The 22,701-nt window shown below is 43.4% G+C and overlaps 1 protein-coding gene across 2 annotated transcripts in view; it reads left to right on the top strand.

Moving 5' to 3' along the window:
* Window positions 1-22,701, top strand: part of ADCY9 (adenylate cyclase 9) — a 131,081-nt gene that overhangs the window by 76,528 nt on the left and 31,852 nt on the right. Inside the window, exons 3-6 of one of the 2 annotated variants that reach the window (XM_075010352.1) lie at window positions 3,160-3,264; window positions 5,544-5,764; window positions 14,427-14,529; window positions 17,855-18,063. In XM_075010352.1, coding sequence (XP_074866453.1) covers window positions 3,160-3,264; window positions 5,544-5,764; window positions 14,427-14,529; window positions 17,855-18,063 — 638 coding nt within the window. The remainder of the gene's footprint in view (window positions 1-3,159; window positions 3,265-5,543; window positions 5,765-14,426; window positions 14,530-17,854; window positions 18,064-22,701) is intronic. The other variant, XM_075010353.1, reaches the window with a different exon arrangement.

Raw genomic sequence — 22,701 nt, forward strand, 5'->3', positions numbered from 1 at the left:
CTTGAAAGCCTCATACTTACCAGGCGCACACAATGTGAAGGCAGACCAGCTGAGCAGGCCTTTTTGCACTCACGCACGAGTGGCAGATCCGTCCCGATCTGCTACGGCCGATTTTCCACGCATGGGGTTTTCCCCAGATAGACCTGTTTGCCACTCAGCACAAGAAGTGCCCACGATCCTGCTCCAGGGCAGGACTGGGATGGGGGTCCCTGGGGGACGCGTTCGCGATTCCGTGGAGGGGCCCCCTGCTTTATGCTTTTCCTCCCACAGTGCTGATCCACAAAGTCTTACAGAAAGCCAGGAGGGAAGGGGCCCGGATGATCCTGATAGTCCCAACGTGGGATCGACAGCAATGGTTCCCCCTACTCCTGCGCATGTCGGACCGTCCACCGATGCCTCTTCCGGTGGTGCCGGATCTGCTCACGCAAGCCCAGGGGTCCATAGTGCACCCGCACCCCCAAAGCCTGCGACTGCAAGCGTGGTTAATCCATGGCTCAGCTCCCTAGAAAGCACATGCACAGAGGAAGTGCAGCAAGTCCTAGAAAGTAGCAGGAGGACTTCCACCAGGAAGACCTACAAGCAGAAATGGACTCGCTTCACGGCTTGGTGTTCTACCAAACAGCTGGCCCCGCTTTCGGTGCCTATACCTACAATACTAGAGTATTTACTGGACCTCAAGAGAGGAGGACTCTCGCTATCCTCGTTGAAGGTCCACCTTGCCGCCATTTCGGCGTTCCGACACGAGGAGAAAGGGCACACGGTGTTCGCCCATCCTATGGTTACCAGGTTCCTCAAAGGGTTGGTAAACCTATACCCCCCTCGGAAACTGATTCCACCTTCGTGGAACTTGGACCTGGTGCTTACCGCGCTAATGGGACCACCGTTCGAGCCCTTGGCCACGGTCCCCCTCCGCCTCCTTACGATAAAGATGACCTTTCTTCTTGCGATTACGTCAGCTCGCAGGGTGAGCGAGCTTGCGGCAGTCATGGCAACGCCACCCTGCACTGTTTTTTCCAAGGAGGCGGTAACCATACGGCTGCATCCAGCCTTTGTTCCCAAAGTTTCTTCTGAGTTTCACATTAACGAACCTATTGTTCTACCCTCGTTTTATCCAAAGCCTCAAAACTCCAACGAAGAGGCGCGCCTACACCTCCTGGACGTGAGGAGGGCGCTAGCCTTCTACGTAGACAGGACCCAGTCCTTCCGGAAAACGGATAGACTCCTAGTCTCCCTCGCTCCCAAATCGAAAGGAGAAGGTCTCTCTTCGCAGAGAATCTCGAAGCACATCGTATCCTGCATAAAAATGTGCTACGAGCTCAAAAGGACTCCTTTATTGGCCACTCCCAGGGCTCATTCCACTAGGGCGGTGGCGGCATCAACAGCCTTTTTCAAGGGCGTTGCGTTAAAAGACATTTGCAGAGCGGCGACCTGGTCATCCTACGACACCTTCGCCAAACATTACGCCCTTCACAGGGTATTCCAAGAGGATACCTGTCTCTCGACAGCGGTCCTCTCGGGGACAAGCTGCACATAATCCGATTACCCACCTCCTATCTTGGGTTACTGCTGGGTAGTCACCTATTGTGGAGCACCCACGGGGACACTCGAAGAAGAAAGACAGGTTACTCACCGTAGTAACGGTGGTTCTTCGAGATGTGTCCCCGTGGGTGCTCCACTACCCGCCCATCCTCCCCGCTTCGGATCTCTGTTAGTGTTTTGCAGGGGCATCCGAGGCGGTTGGTCAAGGAACTGGCGGGGACCGGATCGCGCCCATGGCCAGGAGCGCGCAAGGGAGCGGTGCGCGCCGGCACATGCGCGGTCCGTCAGAAACTGCTTGGAAGATCCGATCTGCGGCGCCGGGCAAGCCCGACACCTATTGTGGAGCACCCACGGGGACACATCTCGAAGAACCACCGTTACTACGGTGAGTAACCTGTCTATTCTTGTTGAAAAGGATCTTGAAATACGTATAGGAAGAGTTCAGTCACAGCAGGCCCCATGGGACTGTCACCTCCTGTGTTGGTCATTTTCCTGAGCTCTCTAGGACATCCCACCAACCTGTCCTGCTGGGCCAGAAGCTGTGGTTTCCTCCGGCCAAGGTACAGAGTCGTGGTAACAGCCTTGTATCAGAGCAACGCAGACACTGAACCTGCTCAGCTCTGGAAGGGCTCAGCTATATACGTTGGTAAACACAGCCCGAAGGAGTACCAACTCCTCAAATACATCCACCTTATTCTGTTTAAAAGTTTTACACAAAGAAAGCTTATAGGGTCAGTCATCTTTATCAGTGAAAGCGAGAGGAGCACAATGGTAGTTTCTCCTCTCCCCACCCCTGGTAACAATTATTTACTTGGGCTTGATAATAAACAAGAAAGTTTATTAAACATACAAAGTAGGATTTAAGTGTTTGTGAAAATAGACTGATCAAAGTAAATTACTAAGCCAAAATAAAAGAACGTGTTGAATAATCATTGTATACTAAGAAACCTGTTACATGGAAATTCTTACCCAAACAGGAGTTCTGATCATCTTTCACAATGCTAGGCAGACTCCTGGCTGGGGCTCAGTCCTTCTTTATTTAAGTGTTACTGGTTTCTAACATCTTGGATGGTAAGTAGGGGTCTCCTGGTGTCTGGCAACCACCCCCATTGCTTGTCAACTTTAGAGCCCTTTTGCCCATGGGAGGAATTCTTTGTGTTCAATTCAAACTTTTCTCCCCAAGAATGGAAAAGTACAAGAGCCAAAATGGATTCCAGCATTAAGCAACCTGACCACATGTCTTTGTAGGACCAACCACAGTTTGGGCTTACAGGAAGAGCAAATCCGTTTGCAAGTCACTGTCTTGAGCACTGGGCCATTATGTCTCCAGAGTATTACTAATGGCTGTCATTAGTGCACCTAAAATGATAAACAGTCCCACACTTTATATGTCTAATGTTACATACATACACAGAACTAGAATATACATACTCAGCAGATTGTAACTTTAAAAAAGATATGTCATGATGAATTTTGCATTTCAAAAAAAGCGAGGGGGGGACCAGGCAAGTGTACGGTTTTGAGAGTTTTCTTGTGGCGGTGAAAATGAATCTGTTATGAAATGCATAAAGTTGTGATAAGATCCGAATATTTTTTTTTCAATTTTTTGTGTTCTTGCAGATGTGTCCTTCATGTAGTGTTACATTTGCTCCCAGCAATGACGTCAGTATAGAGGAAGGAGCAATCCAAAATGGCTGTCAGGATGAATATAAAAACAATACTAAGGTAACTTAAGCTTTCTCACTCATGAATTCCCTAGATCAGTTCTATTAGTCACATTTTTATACTGGGTTCCTCCTCACTTCAATAGAACTGGCAATTTCAGAATTTTTGGGCACCAAATTCTAGTAATTGTGGCCAAGGTTTTCAAAAGTGACTAGTCATTTTGCTTGCCTCTATTTTTCAGTGCTCATCTTGACGCTATGTAGGACCTGATTTTCAGAAGTTGCTGAGCTACTCTCCTCTGAAAGCTGGCCTCATTTAAAATGCCTCAAGTTGGAAAACCAAACACTGATGCACTCAGATCACTTTTTTGAAAATATTCCAACCTATGATGTTCTCTTCGCAGTTGTGCCTCTGCCACAAATAAAAGATAGGCACAACAGAAACACTAATGTAACCCAGTCACTTTCCAATGTTAAACAAGGACTGGATTTTGTATACAGAGATTTCAGCTTTGGCAAACATGCCATAAAAATCCTTTTAACCTTTTATTAAAGATAAAGAAGGAAAAACAAAATGTAAAGGATTATGTAAGGCTTTCATTTTAACAACATCCCTTGTTCCCTTTCCATTAGCTTAAGAGAGTTTTAGAAGGGAACCATACCCACGCTGCACCGCCCCCCACACACACACTTTTTTTTTTTTATTTGGCCAGTCTCTTAAATGGTATCAAAGATGGAAACAACAGTTCTTGCTGTGAAGAGAAGATGATAGTGGAGAAGGGCTATAGGTGGTATTGTTACTGTTATTAAAGTTTGATCCTGCTTCATTTCAGGGGTGTATAGTCTTCACCTGGAGCTTGTAGGGGTTGGCAGTGTCACATGAATCCCTCTTTTTGGTCTGGTCTGGTTCAGATTATTTCTCAAGATCAGAATGATGAAGGGTTGGGGTCCCAGTGTGGGCGGCAGTTGCAGTGGCAAAACTTGCGCTAGTAGCCCCCATCTCTTCTTCTTTTGCCTTAATGTCTGTTCTTTTAGGACCCACAGAGAGAATGGTGGGTGGAAAGCCCATTACCACATTATTGTGTCCACCATTAAGCCTAATTTCTGGCATCCCATTTTGGATAGTTAATTTCCAGACCCAAATTGTCTTGTTTAGTATACATCATCTTAACGCAGTCCTTGGATTATGAATGAGCAAAGACATTTTTTAAACCGAGAAAGGGCAGAATACACTCTTTTTTGAGCCTACTGTATTGTGTCCAGTACACTTCTACTACAACTCCACCACCTCTCACTCTGAGGGAGTTAGAGCTGAGTGACGACAGGAAATTCCAGTTCTCCTACAAGCCTCAACACAGCAGGAGGCAGTAACTTCAAAGGGAAGATGATGTTGGTCATCCCAAAATGCTGAGGTGATATGTGTAGGATAATTTTACCCCATCTGCTTCTGTTTAAGTGTCACCTACCACAAACCACCAGAGCCTCTGAAACAACCAACCTCCACAGAGGCTGAATTTTTCTTTTGAGTTTTCCACCACTACAGCTCCATGACTGGTTGCAACAGTTATGATCATTAGCATGTATCGTCTGTCTTCATTTTAACCAGTTTCATCTGTCCCTGCTTGGAAGAGGTCTATGGAACACTGGAAAAAGTGCCAGTAGAGTTTTCTACACTAATGCCTTTGTGAGCTTACAGTGCGAAACTGGAAAAAAACTTAGTTTAAGCAACTTGTATGAAGTGTAGCTGTGTCCATCCCAGAATATTAAAGAGACCAGGTCGGTGAGGTAATGTCTTTTATTGGACCAACTTGTGATGGTGAAAGACTGAAGTGATTGAGTCATGCAGAGTTTAGAGACCTGAAGAAAAGCGCTGTGTGACTTAAAAACTTGCCTCCCTGACCAAACCGGAAGTTGTTAGAATAAAAGATATTACCTCAACCTCCTCTTCTCTCCTGGTACACAAGGCAGATGTTTCTCATTTGTTCAGTTTAAATGTTACCAAACAGAAGTGAGACTGATACAGGTTGGATCTCCCTGGTTCGGCACCCTGAGGTCCAGGCATCTCAGAACCCTGCTGCCAGCCCTTTGGCCTGCCGCTGGCTCCACATCCAGCCCCAACCTACACCCTGCCTGCCAGGCTGTCCCATCCACAGCTCCCAGCCCTTCCATGGGCTGCTCCAGCTCTCCGGTCTCCCAGCTTTGCCACTGCATCCCCAGCTCTGTGCCCTCCTGTGACAGAGCTCTTTTTTGTTTACACTATCAGCAGGTTCAAACCTCTCTGCTGCTTGTGTTTTTCTCACACATTTAACCTGTCACTCGTTTATTTCTCTTGCTATGAAGCAGACTCCTGGAGGACGCAGTCCAAAGACCCAGAATGGACTTTTGAGCCCTCCACAGGAAGAGAAGCTGAGCAACAGTCAGACGTCACTTTATGAGATGTTGCAGGAGAAAGGAAGATGGGGAGGAGTGAGTTTGGACCAGTCAGCGCTCCTTCCACTGAGGTTCAAAAACATCAGAGAGAAGACAGATGCTCATTTTGTGGATGTGATTAAAGAAGACAGGTAAGAAGGTGCTCGCTATGTCATTTTAAAATAATGTGGTGGAAAGAAAGCAAAAGTGTCCCATGTCCTCAATCTGTATTCCCTTCATTTTGTGTGAGATTGGTCAGCATACTGTAAATTTTCCCCTTAATTAATAATCACCATCACAAAGGAAACATTCCTGTTTAGCTCATATAATATTAACTTCCTAAAAATAATTTCACTGATTAAGTAGCTCTATACAAACTACATTACTCAATTGAAATTGATGAACGTGTTAATATATCTTTACATAAAATTATATGCATTGATGAGAATTTATCAAGAAACCCCCACAAGTCCCCTGCTGTTTGAAATGGAAATGTTTAATCTCCAGTAAAACTGTCATACAATCAGGTTTTTCCTTGATGTCTCAATAGGGAATCATGAATGTGAGTTCCCATATCAACGAAAGAATCAAGATGCACTTTAGCTTGTCAGCTTATAGACAGACAGAATTTGAGAAAATAACATCTTAACTTTGCTTTGATTTAAATGTTCGTTTGAACTAGCAGTAGTGAACTGCTGAGAAAATGTTGGTTTATCTGGGGGTACGGTTATAAGAAACCTCTCCTTTTCCAGGTCTTCACTCTGTCACAGCAATGCCAGTTCTAACTTTCCTTAATGCATTTGAGATCTTTGTGATATGAACAGTGTCTACTCTATGCAAGTTGATTGTTGTAGTGCCACCTTTTGTTCAGGAAGCAAGGTGAGAGGATATTTCATTAATGTAACAGCTGTACCAGAGCACAATTAATATGCTACTATTGAAGCAAGAGGGAGTTGTGTATTTTTACAGGAAATATTTAAGTGTTCTATATTAAGGTTTACAAAGAACTCAAAAGAAAGTGTAAGACACAGTTTAAGAAAAGAAGAGACGTGGCAAGGCTAGGTGGAAGAAATAGGGAACGCATACAGAGCAGCACTTGAAGAGAAGGTTAGGAATGCAGGCACGGAGAATGGCCTAGATAAGAGAGTCTCAGGGATAGCCATGGCAATAGAAGAGGCAATTGAGCAGACAGTTGTGGAAGAAGAGAAGATCAATAAAAAGTGGATTAGACAGGAGACAATGAAGTTGATCCAAGAGAAGAGAGCACTGAAGATCAGAAGGGATGTTCCAAGAGGGCAGAACATCATTATAGGGTGAAATGAAATGAAAAGCGGCCAGAAAGGATAAGGTGAAATGGTTAGAGGAGCAGTGTGAAGATATCGACAGGTATTACGGCCAGTGTAAAACCAGGGAGGTGTATTAGATGATAGGAATATTGGGAAGCAGATGGCGATCAAAGATGAGAACGAAGAGGTGCTTGTGAACAAGGAGAAGATTGTGCATCAGTGGATGAAGTATTGCACCAATTGGTACAAGCACAGTTGTACCCGAGTGTCTCAGAGAGACTGATGGAAGAACTGAACGAGAGATCTCCACTGAGCATCGAGAGCGAGATCGATATTTCAAAGAAGGAAGTAGAAAGATCAATGAAACGACTAAGGAACAGCAAGAGCCCTAGAAATGATAAGCTCACGGGAGAGATGATCAAATACAGCAGAGACAGTATAATTCAGGAAATACATTGACTATGTATTTGTAGTGGGGTGGGATGGCCACCCCACTACCTAGAAGGGGAGGACCCCTTCCAGGAGCCATTTTGTATAGAGCCTGGCCCCTTCCAGTCACCTGACCAGAAGTCAGGAGGTGGGGCCAGGCTTATAAAAGCCCAGGCTAAGGACTGAGTAGGGGCTGAGCCTACAAAGCGGCCATAGGATGGCTCTGTGCTCCCTGCCTAGAAGCCTGAAGACTCTACTGGGGCAAGCCTCCAAGGCAGCCAGAGGACGGCTCTGGGCTCCCAGCCTGGGAGGTGGAGGACTGGCTGAGTGAGGCCAAGGCCTGGACTGGGCTGCCTGGGCCTTTGCCAGTCCTGACAACATGGGGTCCCCAGTGGAACTGTCCTGGAGAAGACCAGCTGGGCCTGGAGGACCCACCAAAGTATCAGCTTCAGTCTGCACCGGAAGCCAGCCTGAGGACATGGAACTGAGAGGCCGTGCAGGCCTGAATTGGGCCACCCGGGCCCCAGCCAGACGTGGTACCCTGTGAGCCCCAAGACGACAGAGACCAGGAGTGGCCCAGGGCATAGATTGGACCGGTAAAGGTCCTTGGGCAGCGTGTTGGGTGTGGATTCCCCGCTGACCCACGCAGCAGGCTGCTGTGCTACAACCAGGGCCCATGGACCCAGATGTGGTGGAGCGAATGGGCCCGCATTCCCCCCGTCACCCACTTGCCGGGTGGCAGTCTCTCCTATCTCTGCCAGCACAGGCAGAATGTTCTGTTTGTTTGCTGCCCTGCCCTGAGCTAGGGCCTGAGCCACTGTGAGACTGTTGTTTGTTGCCTTGCCCTGCACCAGGGCCTGGGCCTGCCCTGCTTTGCTCCAGGGCTAGGGCTCTTCTGTGTTTCTTTGTTGCCCTGCTCTGCGGTAGGGCCTGGGCCAGCCCTGCTTTGCTCCAGGGCTCGGGCTCTTTTTGATGTGTGCCACCCCGCCCTGAGCTAGGGCCAGGGGCTACCCAAGACTGTTGCTTCCAGCTCTGCCTTGCTCCAGGGCTTGGGCTTTCTTGGGCTAGCCGCCCTGCCCTGAGTTAGGGCTGCGGACCATCAAAGACTGTGGGTTTGCTGTTGCCCTGACCTAGGGCGAGGCCCAGAGTTTTGAACTAATTTCCAGCACCTAGCTGAGGTAAGGCAAGGGGCTTGAACTGTTTCCTCTCACCCACCTGAGGCAAGGTGGGAACCCCTCACCCGAATGAGTGACTCGGGGGGTTGGTGGACTTGTGGCAGTGGGGTGGGACAGCTGCCCACTGACCCAGAATGGGAGGAGCCCTTCTGGGAACCAGAACCGGCTAAGTAATATAGCATGGAAAGAAGGAAAGGCACCTAAGGAATGGACAAGATCCATGCTAGTGACGATACACAAGAAGGGAACTACTTTGAAGTGCAACAACTACAGAATGATTGCCCTCATGAGTCGCCTAGGCAAGGTGCTGATGGTGATACTGTTTGAGAGACTAAGATCACAGATAGAAGAACATCTAGTGGACAAACAAGCAGAGTTCAGGAAAGATGGAAGTACCATGCAGCAGATATTGTCACTAAGATTGATAGCGGAGAAAGCTTGACAAAAGAATAAGAGCATCCACACTTGCTTTGTTGACTTTCAGAAGGCACTTGACAGTACAGATCAGAAAGTGACTTGGATAATGTTGGAGTCATAGGGAGTGGGTAGCAGAGTGATACAGTTGTTGAAGGATATCATTGACAATGTGGAGGCAGCAGGGAGAACATGCTGGGAGTTGGGAAGTTGGTTTAGAACGAGTAGAGGTACGGGACAAGGCGATCCAATATCACCAAATATCTTCATATCACACCGAGAGAGAGTGATAGACAAGATCAAGGAAGAGGTGGAAGGGATATCTGTGCACTGGAAAAAATTAACAACTTGAGGTTTGCGGATAATACAGTTATTGTTGAGGAAGATGAGGAGAAGCTAGTGAAAATAGTGCAGGTGCTAAACGAGGAAGAGAAGTGGTATGGACTGATTATGAACATCGATAAAAACAGTCGTATTTGGAGATAAGGAAGTAGGAAGGAAGGCCAGTGTAGATGGGATTGAACTAGAGAGCGTAGAGAAGTTTACATATATGGGAAGCAACATAACATACGATCTAGACTGTAAGAAGGAAATAGTGACTAGAATAGCAAAAGCAAGTTTGCAGGTGCAATGCAGAAGATCTGGAAAAGCAAAACGATTAGCTTAGGAACAAAGCTGAGCGTCTGGAAAACGTGTTTTCAGCAGTATGTTGTACAGATGTGAGACATGGTGATAAGAAAATATTCAAAGAAAAGAATATTGATATTCAAGAGGAGTTGTTATAAAAAGATCATGAGAATAGGATGGATGCAAAAGGTTATACAACGGAAGTTACAGCTATTTGGGCATGTTTGCAGAATGAAGGAAGAACAAAAAATCAAGACCCTGGTGTTTGGCATAATGGGTGGTTTGAATAAGAGAGGCAGACCCCACAGAGAATGGGTAGGTGATATAGTACAGTGGTGTGGAGCTTGTCTACAGAAACTAAGCTACTCTGCATTTGATAGGGAAAGATGGAAGGAAATAATGAGAGAGGCATCAGACACCAATGGGCACTGAGCCCATGATGAACTGTGTTGCATATTTTGTGAACAGTGCACTATTGCTTTGAGTTTTAGGCCTTTTAGTGTTGTTTCTTTGATCAGATTCCGGTTTAACTACACAGATGGTTATCATCAGTCACCATTTTTCTAACACTATTTGATTCATAGAAACCAGAGGCATGCGGGCAGCCGTGAGGACATTACATCAGGTACTTTCTCAGAGGCCCTGTAGACACTCAGTCTGTTTCCTGATTCTGTTTAGAGTTGAGTGGATTTGGTGTCTCATTCCATTGGCCCCTGATGTTTGACACTTAAGGGCCTCTACTCCATTTTGGCTTCTTGACAATTTATTTCTTGAAGTCACGTTACAGTTTCTGGTTCTTTTGTTAGTATTTCATAAACGTCCAACCACACAAAAAAGCTCTTAAAATTCCTAGATTGGCAATTTGGCTGTGTTGCACCTTGCCAGGGTGTCATCCTGAAATGTCAAAATCACAGATGAGTGTCTGAAATCACTGCTAGGCTCTACAAGGATGCCCAGGCCCTTATGGACAGTGCAATAAAAATAGCTCTAACCACCCAAGAGAAGGAATATGATAACGTGATTTTCTTGGTGCCGCCTCTAGTCTTTCCATGCATAATAGGGCTGAGATAAGGAAGTAAAATCGCCGCCTTCATTGATGGTTGAAGTCTTCTGGTGAATCCGTGGATTTCCTGTGAGGGGTTGTGGTTTGACATGTGAAAGTTGACCTTACAAACCTGACACGTTAAAAGCATTTTAGTACAAAGTCCTTTTCCAGATATCTGGAAATGACTCATTCTGATGCATCTCAGTAGAAAAATCTTTTTTCTATTATTTTATGCTGTTGGGTTTGTGCTTCTAGGGCAGGGGTCTGCAACCTGAGGTTTTAGAGCTGCATGCAGCTCCTTAAGGACTTCTTTGTAGCTCCCAGTGCTATAATTGCAAAGTCGAAAAACCAAGAAACAAAAAATCCCTCCTGGTTATTTTCAATAAATGGTGAACATGTAAAATCCCAACAATCAAAAACTTATATCTAAATAGCAAACAATATGTGATCTCAAAATGTTGGATAACTCCCCCTTTAATATGTGCAGTGCGTTGTGGGATACGATACTATATCTCAGTTTTGATCGTGTTGCTGGTACAGTCTTGATTTTGAAAAGCAAAAGGAAGCTTACGGCATTCCTGCTGTGAAGGACAACATGCGTTTTAAGAAAGAAAACTGAAATTAAGCATGGAGTAAGATTGGCAAAATTAAAGTGGAGTTGAAATGGCATCCAAAAAGAGGAAAATCAAAGATGAAAATAGAGAATTTCAAACGGAATGGACCCAATCCTTGACATTTATATTGAGTTCAGCTGGATCCCTTTGTCTCATTTGCAATTTGCCCACAACAAAAAATGCAACTTGGAGAGACATTTTCTCAAAAAACACACTACTTTTGCTGAACAGTATTCAGCTGGATATGCCAGAAAAAAAAGCTGTGAAGGAGCTGCTATGCAAACAGAGCAAAGAAAAAACATGTTCTCTGAATTGGTGGAATCACCAAGTAGCATAACTGTGGCTGATTTTGTGGCAACTCAAGAGATTGTGAAATGAGGAAAGCCCTTCACAGATAGTGAATATGTAAAAGAGTGTCAAAGTATTAGAGCAGCTGTACAGTCATTTGAAAAACAAAAATGAAATTTTTCAGAACCTGGCATCCTCCAGAGAAAGAGATGGTCCGGGAGGGACAGTCAGGAAGACAGTGGTACAAACACACACATGAAGTGTGAAGATACAGAATATGTAAAAAGTTTGTGAAGGTCTTGCAGTAAACATGTATCACATTACAAATCATTGTGTGTGTGCTGTTCTTAAAATAGAGATTACAAAAAGTATGGTTTGATGTCATTTATTAAGGACCATCTCATGTCCACATGCACTGCGGTTCTTGAATTACTGAGTTTTTGATAGAGTTTGGAAAAAAAAGTTTCTTCTTATTATTTTGGTTGCCGACCTCTGTTCTAGAGCTTCCAGTTTACTTCCCTGTCAGCAGAGTAGGCAAATCAAGAGAAAACAATTTAAGTGGAGATCATTCAGCATCTTCATCTAGTTGGCATCAGATCTAATAAATGATCCCAAGAGTTCTTTTCCAGTGTGTGTGTTTGACTCTTTCACTTAATGATGGTAGTACCAGGTTCATTCAACTGGAGAGTGGTTATATATTTTCTATATTACAGTTTTCTGGGCAGGGATGCGATCATCCTCTGTGTTTGAAAAGTTCCTAGCACAATTTGGACGCTCCTGTGACCTAATAATAGTAAAAATTGACTCTAAACAGTGTGGTTACAGAGACAAGGTGAGTGAGGTCATCTCTTTCATTGGACCACCTTATGTTGGGGAAGCAGACAAGTTTTTGCACTACACAGAACTCCTTCAGGTCTGGGAAATGTAATCAGTGTTTACAAGTGGAATCACAGGAAGATCTAGTAGCATGTATGTAAGTTGGAGTTCAAGGGACTATTATGTTTGCTGAAGTCTTTCCTGTGTCAGATGAGTGTGGAAGAGGTGCTGAAAACAATATAATTCAGGGTATTACATAAACGAGGAGTAGGAGTGCACTCTTGGACACTCTTCCGTTAAGCATTATGAATGATGTACACTGCATCAGGTACATCCTGCTGCTTGACAGCTACCAGGGGAAGAAAACACTTGCAGATGACAAGAATTGCAAATGCTAGACTTAACACAAGAAAACTTGATCTGCCATAAACCTGATTACATCCAGCGTAAGCTCAAAAATTTAATCTCTTGCCCCTTTCTACTGAATCAGATTTGAGGCTTCTTGTATGCTTCTCCTCCACCTAGCAGTGGGAAGAAAAGGTGAGAAAGTCCAAAAATGTTCCTCATGTCTGCTGCCAGGCTCATCAGTTTGAGTGTGACATTCACTGTATCCCTCAATGCTTTCAGTTCTGCTACCAAACATTTTTTGGCTCTCCCTTTTCAGAAACAAGGCTGAGCTGTCCAACTCAGTCCTTTGCTTGGTAGCCAGCATTGTTAAGTGCTGTTGTTTTGTGATCCTGGGCAGATTCAGAGTTATTATTAGAGTCTCTGAAGGTAGTGACAGGCAAATGCTGTTCCCTGAAATGGAAAACACTTCAGTAACAATTGTCATAATTTTTTTTCAATTTCTGATATTTGATATCTGTCATGGAAAACGGTGTTTTATCTTGCATCTGGCCATGTCAAGCATCTCAGTGCACACCATTTGCTGATGTGTGGCCATTTATTTATTCAGTTTTTTACAGTTCTAGAGTTTTTGAAAACACTTCTAATATCTTTCTGACCATTTAAAACCCTACTCTGTCTTGTTTGTATTTGTTTATTTGTTTTGAAATTATCAAAGCTTGTTCTATACTCTGACTCTCTGAGGGCAGAAGGTGGGGGCTCGCAAGAGATCTTAAAAATACCTTGCTTCTATAGGCTTCTGCTTAAATCTTCCCAAGATCAGAGATTCTCTGACCCTGGTAGGTTGCTGCCACCAGCCAAGTGGGAAAACCCCTCCTTAGAACCCAGGAAGGCACACTTAGGATGTCTCCCTTTGGAGCAACCCCAGCTCTTAATCCTCCTTTTGGAGAGAGCTTGAAAACAAAGAGAAAAAAAATAAACTGGAATCTCTCTGAAAGCTGACCTTTCAGTCTTAGACATGCATACATACAGAACCTTCTCTAGGACCCAGGGATCAAATCATCACCTTGAAAAAATGATTTATTAACAAAACAAAGATATACTTGATAAAGCATGCTTGGTTGCTTGATGTTGTAGAGCAACTAAAGCAGGGTAGATTAAAACACAGATAATTACTTCCCTGGGATGTAGTTTAAAAGTTAACGGTGCACAGGGAGGTACATCAGCCAGCCTAAGAAGTCCTGCATGAAACCCGCTCCCCCCAAAAAAAATCATGTCTGACTAAACATATTTCCTTTCTACTTGCATATCTGTTATTCCAAGATTTCTCTGAAGGCCTGGATATTACAGAAAATTCTAAGCCTGTTTTCAGCCTTAATCCATTTGTGTCTCCTCTGGCCACATAAAAGGACTCTCTCAGCAGGTAACTGCTTACTTTGAAAAAACCCCCTCTCTACCCATTGGCTCACCTGGCTGCTTGCCAACACAGAATCCACTATCTCTGGTTTTAACACTTTACAGGCATTTGTTCATGATAGCAGTGAAATGTTTCCTCTTCTTATGGTGTTGTTTGAGAGCTTCCATCTTTCACTTTAAGGATGAGGAGTAATGCTGTAGGCATTGCAGGTTCTGATGCACAGCAAGAAGCTACCAGTATTTCAGAAGGTCAAAACTGTTAAGTATCACACTGGAAGCAAATGGTATCTTTTGAAGAAGAGTTGCATCTAAGTAAACTCATTTTATAACTGTTCATATTGTCTCTCTCTTCTCTGTAGCCTGATGAAAGACTATTTCTTTAAACCACCTATTAACAAGCTGAGTCTGAACTTCTTGGATGGAGACTTGGAGATGGCTTACAGGACCAGCTATCAAGAAGAGGTATATTTTTCCCTGAATTGGATTGGGTCTCAGCAGTCTTTCTTCACTGGTTGTAGAAGCAAAAGAATGACCTCACTGTTTTTGCAAATTTTATTACAGTTATCAACAAGGATCATGGAGTGTCAAATGTGATTTAATATTTAGAAGTACTCAGAAATGACCACCTTATCTGTCATGATCAATATCCAGGATTTGAATATGAGAATCTATCTGGCATTCTCTTTTCATTAATGGATAAAAATGGACCAGGATAAATTTCATTTGCTGACTCTATACTATATAGTAGAACTTAGAATTCTGAAAGCCCATGTTAGAAACTGACTGGTCAACCACACCCCTTATTTGGAGTCAGATGTATGTAATCAAGTAGTAGCACAGACAACAACAGCAGCAGAAATTGCAAATACAATACAGCGCTGTTAAAAGTAAATAACTAAAAAATAATGGGAAAGCAGCATTTTTTGTCTGCATAGTCAATTTTCAAAACTGAATTAACAAGAAGTCCTGTGGCACTTTATAGACTAACAGATATTTTGGAACATAAGCTTTCGTGGACAAAGACCCGCTTCATCAGATGCATGAGTGTCACGCATGTGATGAAGCAGGTCTTTCCCCACAAAAGCTTATGCTCCAAACTATCTGTTAGTCTATAAGATGCCACAGGACTTTTTGTTGTTGTTAAAGATACAGACTAACATGGCTACCTCTCTGAAAACTGAATTAAGTCATTATTCAGTTTTAACTTTTGAAAGAACAGCCATAATGTTTTGTTCAAAGTTACAGATATTTCAGATGAGAGTGGAAGGCAGATGCTTCTTACTGCCTTTTCAAATATCTGAACTTATAGACCAAAATCATGAAATTGGATGTGGCACTCTGTTTTTATTTCAGTCCCAAATTTATTCCATCCTCACTTGATTTCTTCTTGGTGTTACAAATTATGTAAAGCTACTGCAGTAGAAAATCAGAAGTTCAGGGTACATTAGTTAAATAAATGAACTTCATATCAGTTTAAGAGTTCTACACTACCAAATCTTGGTGTCCTGATTTTTCTGTCTTTTTATTACATTATGTCCCATATTCAAACTTAGCAGGTATCCTTGCTTCCTTGACATCAACTGGTAGCAAGGGATTCACTATAGGTAAATGTCATTTTCAGATGCCAGAGTTAACTGATTAATATGGGAGGAGGAGGTGAGGGGGTGGAGTCTATCACTGGTAAGAAATATATCCCGTGGGGACATTTCTTCCTTAATTTTTGTACCATATTATTCCACAGACCCTACCTGCATGTAATTTTAGTTTACATAAATAAGATAAACAGTGTGCAATATGACATTTTTAGGCATAGAAAAGTGCTTTGCCACTTCGGTGATGCATGCTGTACAAAATACAAGATTCATAGCTATTTTCATAGAATCACAGAATGCTAGAACGGGAAGGGACCTTGAGAGGTTGTCGAGTCCAGTTCCCTGCCCTCTTGGAAGGACCAAGCACCATCTAGACCATCCCCGATAGGTCTGTCTGTCTAACCTGCTCTTAAAAGTCTTTAGTGATGGAGATTCCACAACCTCCCTAGGTAATTTATTCCAGTGTTTAACCACCCTGACTGTTAGGAAGTTTTTCCTAATGTCCAATCTAAACCTCCCTTGCTGCAGTTTAAAACCATTGCTGCTTGTCCTATCCTCAGGAGCTAAGGAGAACAACTTTTCTCCTTCCTCCTCATTAACCCTCTTTTAAGGTACTTGAAAACCTCTATCATGTTCCCTCTAAGCCTTCTCTTTTCTAAACTAAACAAGCCCAGTTCTTTCAGTTTTCCCTCATAACTCATGTTCTCTAGACCTTTAATCATTCTTGTTGCTCTTCTCTGGACCTTCTCCAATTTCTCCACGTCTTTCTTGAAATGTGGTGCCCAGAACTGGACGCAATACTCCAATCAAGGTCTACTCAATGCTGAGTACAGTGGAAGAATGACTTCTTGTGTTTTTGCTCACAGTTCTCCTGTTAATCCATCCCAGAATCTTGTTTGGTTTGTTTGCAACAGCATCATACTGTTGACACAGTGCTTAACTTGTGGTCCACTATGACCCCTAAATCCCTTTCCGCAGTACTTCTTGCCAGACAGTTGTTTCCCATTCTGTATGTATGAAGCTGATTGCTCCTTCGTAAGCGGAGTACTTTGCATTTGTCCTTATTAAACTTCATCCTGTTTACCTCAGACCATTTCTGCAGTTTGTCCAGATCATTTTGAATTATGAACCTATCTTTCTAAGCAATTGTAACCCCTTCCACCTTGGTATCATCTCTCCATGCCAATATCTAAATCATTGATGAAGATATTGAATAGAATGGGTCCCAAAACAGATCCCTGTTGAACCCCACTTGTTATGCCCTTCCAGCATGACTGTGAACCATTAATAACTATTCTCAGAGAATGGCTATCCAACTAGTTATGCACCCAACTTATAGTGGCCCCATCTAATTTGTATTTGCATAGTTTACTGATAAGAAAATATGTGAAACCGTGTCAAATGCCTTGCCAAAGTCTAGGTATATCCCATCCACCGCTTCTTCCTTATCTATAAGACTTTTTATCCTGTCAAAAAAAAGCTATCAGATTGGTCTGGCATGATTTGTTCTTTACAAATCCATGCTGGCTGTTACCAGCACCTTATTTTCATCCAGATGTTTGCAGATGAATTCCTTAACTGTTTGCTCTATTATCTTTCCTGTTACAGAAGTTAAACCAACTGGTCTGTAGTTTCCTGTGTTGTCCTTTTTTTCTCCTTTTATAGATGGGCGCTATGTGTGCCCTTTTCCAGTCTTCTGAGTTCAAAGATGATAGCTTTCAAAGGGTTTTCCAAAGATGATAGCTAATGGCTCAGAAACCTCTTCTATCAGTTCTTTAAGTAGGTCATATTTAAAAGGTCATTTTAGGTCCTATTTAAAAGAGTTCAGCCTTTTCTTTGCTTCTGAAGTTCATCTCAGGGTAACGGAGAATAAAATTGACAGTTTTGTACCTTGATGTATCTTGTAGCCCTTTAAAAATATGACTGTAACCAGTGTGCAAATTTTGATAATAGTTTTGTGATGTGTGGACTCATCCATCAGAAAATGGGCTGAGTCCACCAACTCCTTTCACAGTGGTCATCCAGTACTTATCCTGTATGGCTGTTGACATGCTGAGCTGACAAAGTGCTGTGCATTCTTTCTTCTTCTCTTCAGACGTGCATATAGTGTGTAGTACAATATAGTCAAAGCATACAAAACTTATTCGTGTTCTCTTCAACTTATCCTCACCCCCACAACTCAATATTCCAAACAGGTTATAAAGAATGCTCCTGTGAAGACATTTGCCAGTGCTACCTTCAGTTCGCTCCTGGATGTGTTCCTCTCCACAACAGTCTTCCTCATACTTTCGATCACCTGTTTCCTGAAACACGGGATGGTCGCATCTCCTCCCCCACCTGCAGCAGTTGTGGTGTTCATCATTGCCGTCCTTCTAGAGGTGTTGTCTCTAATCGTCTCAATAAGGTAAATGGAGTAAATCAGAGTATGGGAAGTGGCTGGGGTCACAACTCCCAAAAACTAAAATGGTGGCTGGCTTGAAAACTTTCATTTTAAACAACTTCACAAACCTGTTCTCTGTCTGTCAGCATGGTTTGGGGAACAAGGTTGGAGGGTGTGGGAGAAGAAAGATATGGTTTTACCTACAACTCAGTAATTGCTAGGTAAAAAAACAACTGGAGGGATTTCTTAATAAAAAATAGAATATTATACATACTGAAACTTTCATTGCCTGCTCTGTAGGGCATTATGATTTACCAGGATTTATCGTACTAGATCAAGTCTCTGATCTGCTGAGTCTTGTAGTCTGCTTCTAACACTGATGTTAGCTTTGTATCTCTCTCTCTCTCTCTGTTTTTTTTACTTGGTTGCAAGCTACAGTGTCACTTTTGTGGTTCTATTACTGTATTTTTTTTAACTTGGGGTATACTTTTGAATTGAGCCTCTATTATGGTTTCCTTGAAAAGTTTCCATGCAGCTTGCAGGAATTTTATTTTTGGGGCTGTAATTTTTAATTTCTGTTTAACTAACCTCCTCATTTTTGTGTAGTTCTCCTTTTTGAAGTTAAATGACACAGTGTTGGGCTGCTGTCATGTTTGTCCCACCAAATGGATGTTAAATTTAATTATTAATTATTTAACATCAATCCTATAAACATGGTAATTTCCCATACCTTTACAAGGCTCTGCGGACTTTGGAAGGTGCAGGAGGCAAATGTAAGAGGGGGCTTGAGAATAAAAATATGAAAGTTGATGGAGCAGAAAGGCTGGGCAGAAAGGAGAGGTGACTTCAAGAGGCTTCCTCAGTAGAAAGGAAATGGGAGATACAGGAATAGGAGATAGGAACTCTTACATTCTCGGTGCCCTGTCAAACTTAGCAATTCCATGAAGGATGCTGCTCCCTGCCCTTCAGTGGATGCCACAGACATTTAAAAATGTGACAAAATAAAAATCCTAAATAAATTTTCATGCAAAAAAGGCATTAATCTTGTAGTAAGATTGCACCTGTAAAAAAGGAACTGTGGGGTTAGTTATCCCCTCATTTACAGCTGTGCAAATCCATTGAGTTTCATAGGCATAATGGCATGGGCTTGTAATTGTAAATCAGCCAAAAAAAAAAAAGTCTGTTAATGATACGGAAGAATAGAATACAATCCACATTCTTAGTTATACTGAGTTTGCTGGTCCAAGAAAAGTAAATAAGGTTAAATGTATATTCAGTTACTAAAAGAAATCTATACAAATTAATGGTTGTGTCTACACTGGCCCCTCCCTTTCTAAAGGGGCATGGAAACGCGGCAGATTGAAAATGCAAAGGATGTGCTAATTTGCATATTCAGCACCTCTTTTGCATAATATAAACCACTCGCCATTCCAGAAGAGCTGCTTTTGAAATTCAAAACAGCTGTGTAGATGGGTTTTCTTTGAAGGGAAGCCTCATTTTTTGAAAACACCCTTCTTCCTGAAAAAAATTAGGAAGCAGGGTGCTTTTGAAAGTGTGGCTTCCTTTCAAAGGAACCCCATCGACACGGCTGTTTCGCATTTTGAAAGCAGCTTTTCCAGAACAGTGAGTGGCCCTCATTATGCAAATGAGGTGCTGAATGTACAAATTAGCACCTCATTTGCACTTCAATCTACCACGTTTGCATGACCCTTTTGAAAGGAAGGGGCCAGTGTAGATGTAGCCGTTATAAATATCTGCAAAAAAAAAAACGTGATGGGTATGGAGATTCCGGTAGTCAGGACCTCCATGGGCTGGATAGTCAGTGGTGCCTGAACCCCAATGGCCCTTAGAATGCTGTTCCTCCCTTCACCAAACCTCTTGGCTGGTGATTTGGACACAGGAGCTAGGATATCAAGATTCCAGGCCCACAGATCATCACACCCTCCCACTAACTTACTGCTATACCAGATGCCTTTGGACTGAAGTGTAACAATTTGTTCTTGAGCAGGAACTGGAGCTACACATGATTTTAAACTACAGGTAAATCCAGACGTGATTGTCACATTCCCCCGTTTCCCTTCTGTTTCATCCATCACCATTCTCTCATTAGTTAAAACCCCTCATCTGAAAAACAGTTTGTAGAAGCATCTCTTAATGTACGTAGTTCCTGCTGTTGTGCCAGACACTGTTACTGCATCATTTACTGATACGGCCCCTGCAGCAATTAATTTTCTTCATCTTCCACTGAAATCTGGATTCAGTGCAGTGCTTCCTTTTACTGCTTGAAGGGAGGTGCTGTGTCTAACACAACACAATTTCTTGGCAGCGACTGGACTGTGAAAAATATGGTTGAATAAAATTAGCTTTGATACCAACATAGGGTAGAGTACAATTACAGGTACTCTTGTGCCAAAGGAGCACTGTGAAAATGTAACTGTTATTGGCAAATGTAGACTTTTGCATCATCCTGGAGGTCATGGTGGCTTTTTCAATACTTTGATTAAAGGAAGGATTGTCTCCCTCGTGGGATCACCTGATCAGATTTGCTGATGGATTTATTGTAGTGGCTGCCACAAGATTAGCTAGAGTAGAATTTGGCCATAGGGGGAGGCCTAGCATAAGGGTCTCTGTATCACCCAATCCCTCCCTGTGATATGTATGTAGGGTGGGATTGATTTGAGAGTTTGGTTTTGGTGGAAGCAGGATCAACTGGCTGACCTGCTGAACAGAAGTGTTTTTGTATACCCAGTATGGCACAGAATTGGCCTCTGTGTCAGCTTGTGTGCAGAGAAGATGGAAGTTCACTTTGCAGGTAGGCGGGGTGGGAGTTTCAATTTGCATTTGTAGACCTCCGGTGATCCTACTGCCCCATGCAATTGGCAAATGGTGAAAAAGTGATGCATTTTATAAGTGTTTGTATTCAAATGCTGGAAGTCTGAATACTATGATGCGAGAATTTGAGTTCCTGGCATCACAAACAGGGTAGAATGATGATAATCAATGGGACATGGTAATATCGGGGTACAAAATATATAGCAATGACAGAGTAGGTGATTCTGGTGTGGGAGTGGCAGCATGTGTGGGAGAGAGCACAGAGTCAAATATAGTTAAAACCTCAAACAAATCAAAATAAATCACAGAATCTCTATGGATAGAAATTCCATGCTTGAGTAATATGAGTATAATTTTACTACCAACCACCTGATCAGAAAGGTGATTGTGAAAGGCTCTGGGAGATTAGAGAATGGAAAATTCATTAATAATGGAGGATTTTGACTGTCCCTATACTGACTGGGTACACATCACCTCAGGACATGATACTGAGATAAAGTTTCTAGATACCATAAATGAAAGCTTCTTGGATCAGCTAGACCTGGAAATCCCCAAGGGGAGAAGCAATTCTTGATTTAGTACTAAATGGAACATAGATCATAGCTAAGAGGTGAATATTGCTGAACCACTTGGTAATAATGATCATAATATAATTAATTTTAATATTCTTGTTGGGGTGGAAACATAAAAGAAGCTCACCAAAGTTGTGTTTAACTTCATTTTGGGGACCAGCATCATGGAAGAGGCCCAAGGGCTGGAGGATGGCTGGATCACCCCTAGTGCCAGCATTTTCTGGTCCTCCCATTCTAGGCCTTGGGCCATGGGGAACGTTTTACAGGAAGGTGAGTGCCTGTCTCTGTTGGGTGGACAGCCAGGTTAGTGAGCCTGGGCCAGTCAGAGAACAGCTGCTGGTGTAAACACAGTACCCCTGTGATCTCTGTCTGCTGGGTAGGTGTTATCTGGTCAGAGAGGGGAGCAGATTCCAGCAAGGAGTCAGCTCCAGTCCCAGGGAGTAGATCCACCAAGGGATCATCTCCCTGCCCCTCCCAGTGCCTGCGCATGGCCAGCACCAAATTCTCCTGGTCACAGTACAGTTTCATCATATTGACGTGGTATACACGGTAGCTTTGAGCTCATGTAGACAGTTCCACTAAATAGCTCACCTCATTCAGCTGTTTGATGACCTTGAAGGGGCTGTCCCAGGCTGCTTGCAGCTTGTTCCACTGCATGGGTATGAGAACCATCACCTGGTTCCTGGTGGCTTGGGCCCCGGGCCCAGTGATGTGATGACTACGTGCTGTCACAAATGATGTCTCTATATAAATTTGTGGTACATCCATACCTTGAATAGTTCATGCAGTTTTAGTAAACCCCATCTCAAAAAAGATACATTACAAGTATGATGACTCTTCCTCCCCCATGATGCTAGGCCTAAACCCCTCTCAGCCCCAAACTGCGCCCCCCATTACCCCAGGCCTAAACCTCTCTCAGTCCCAAACCACCCCCAGGCTTAAACCATCCCCACGCTTAACCCCTCACAGCCTAAAACCACCACCCTGCAACCCAGGATTAACTTACCTTTACCAGGAGCTCTGCATGCTGCCACCTCCTGCTGCTCCTTCACTGAGCCACTGTCTCTTCTTCATGGTGGCTACGCAGCTTCCCCCAGTGCTCCTACTCCCACCACATGCAGTGTGGCAGGGACAGCTCCCAGCACCCTGCCACAATGAAATAAAAGGACTCAATGTAATTGGTTTAACGTCTGGATCCCTCCTGCTGGCCATTAAACCAATTAAATTGAGTTCTACTCTTTCCGCGCAGCAGGCAGGG

Source organism: Carettochelys insculpta, chromosome 16 (assembly GCF_033958435.1).
Source record: "Carettochelys insculpta isolate YL-2023 chromosome 16, ASM3395843v1, whole genome shotgun sequence".
In the NCBI taxonomy this organism is placed as follows: domain Eukaryota; kingdom Metazoa; phylum Chordata; order Testudines; family Carettochelyidae; genus Carettochelys; species Carettochelys insculpta.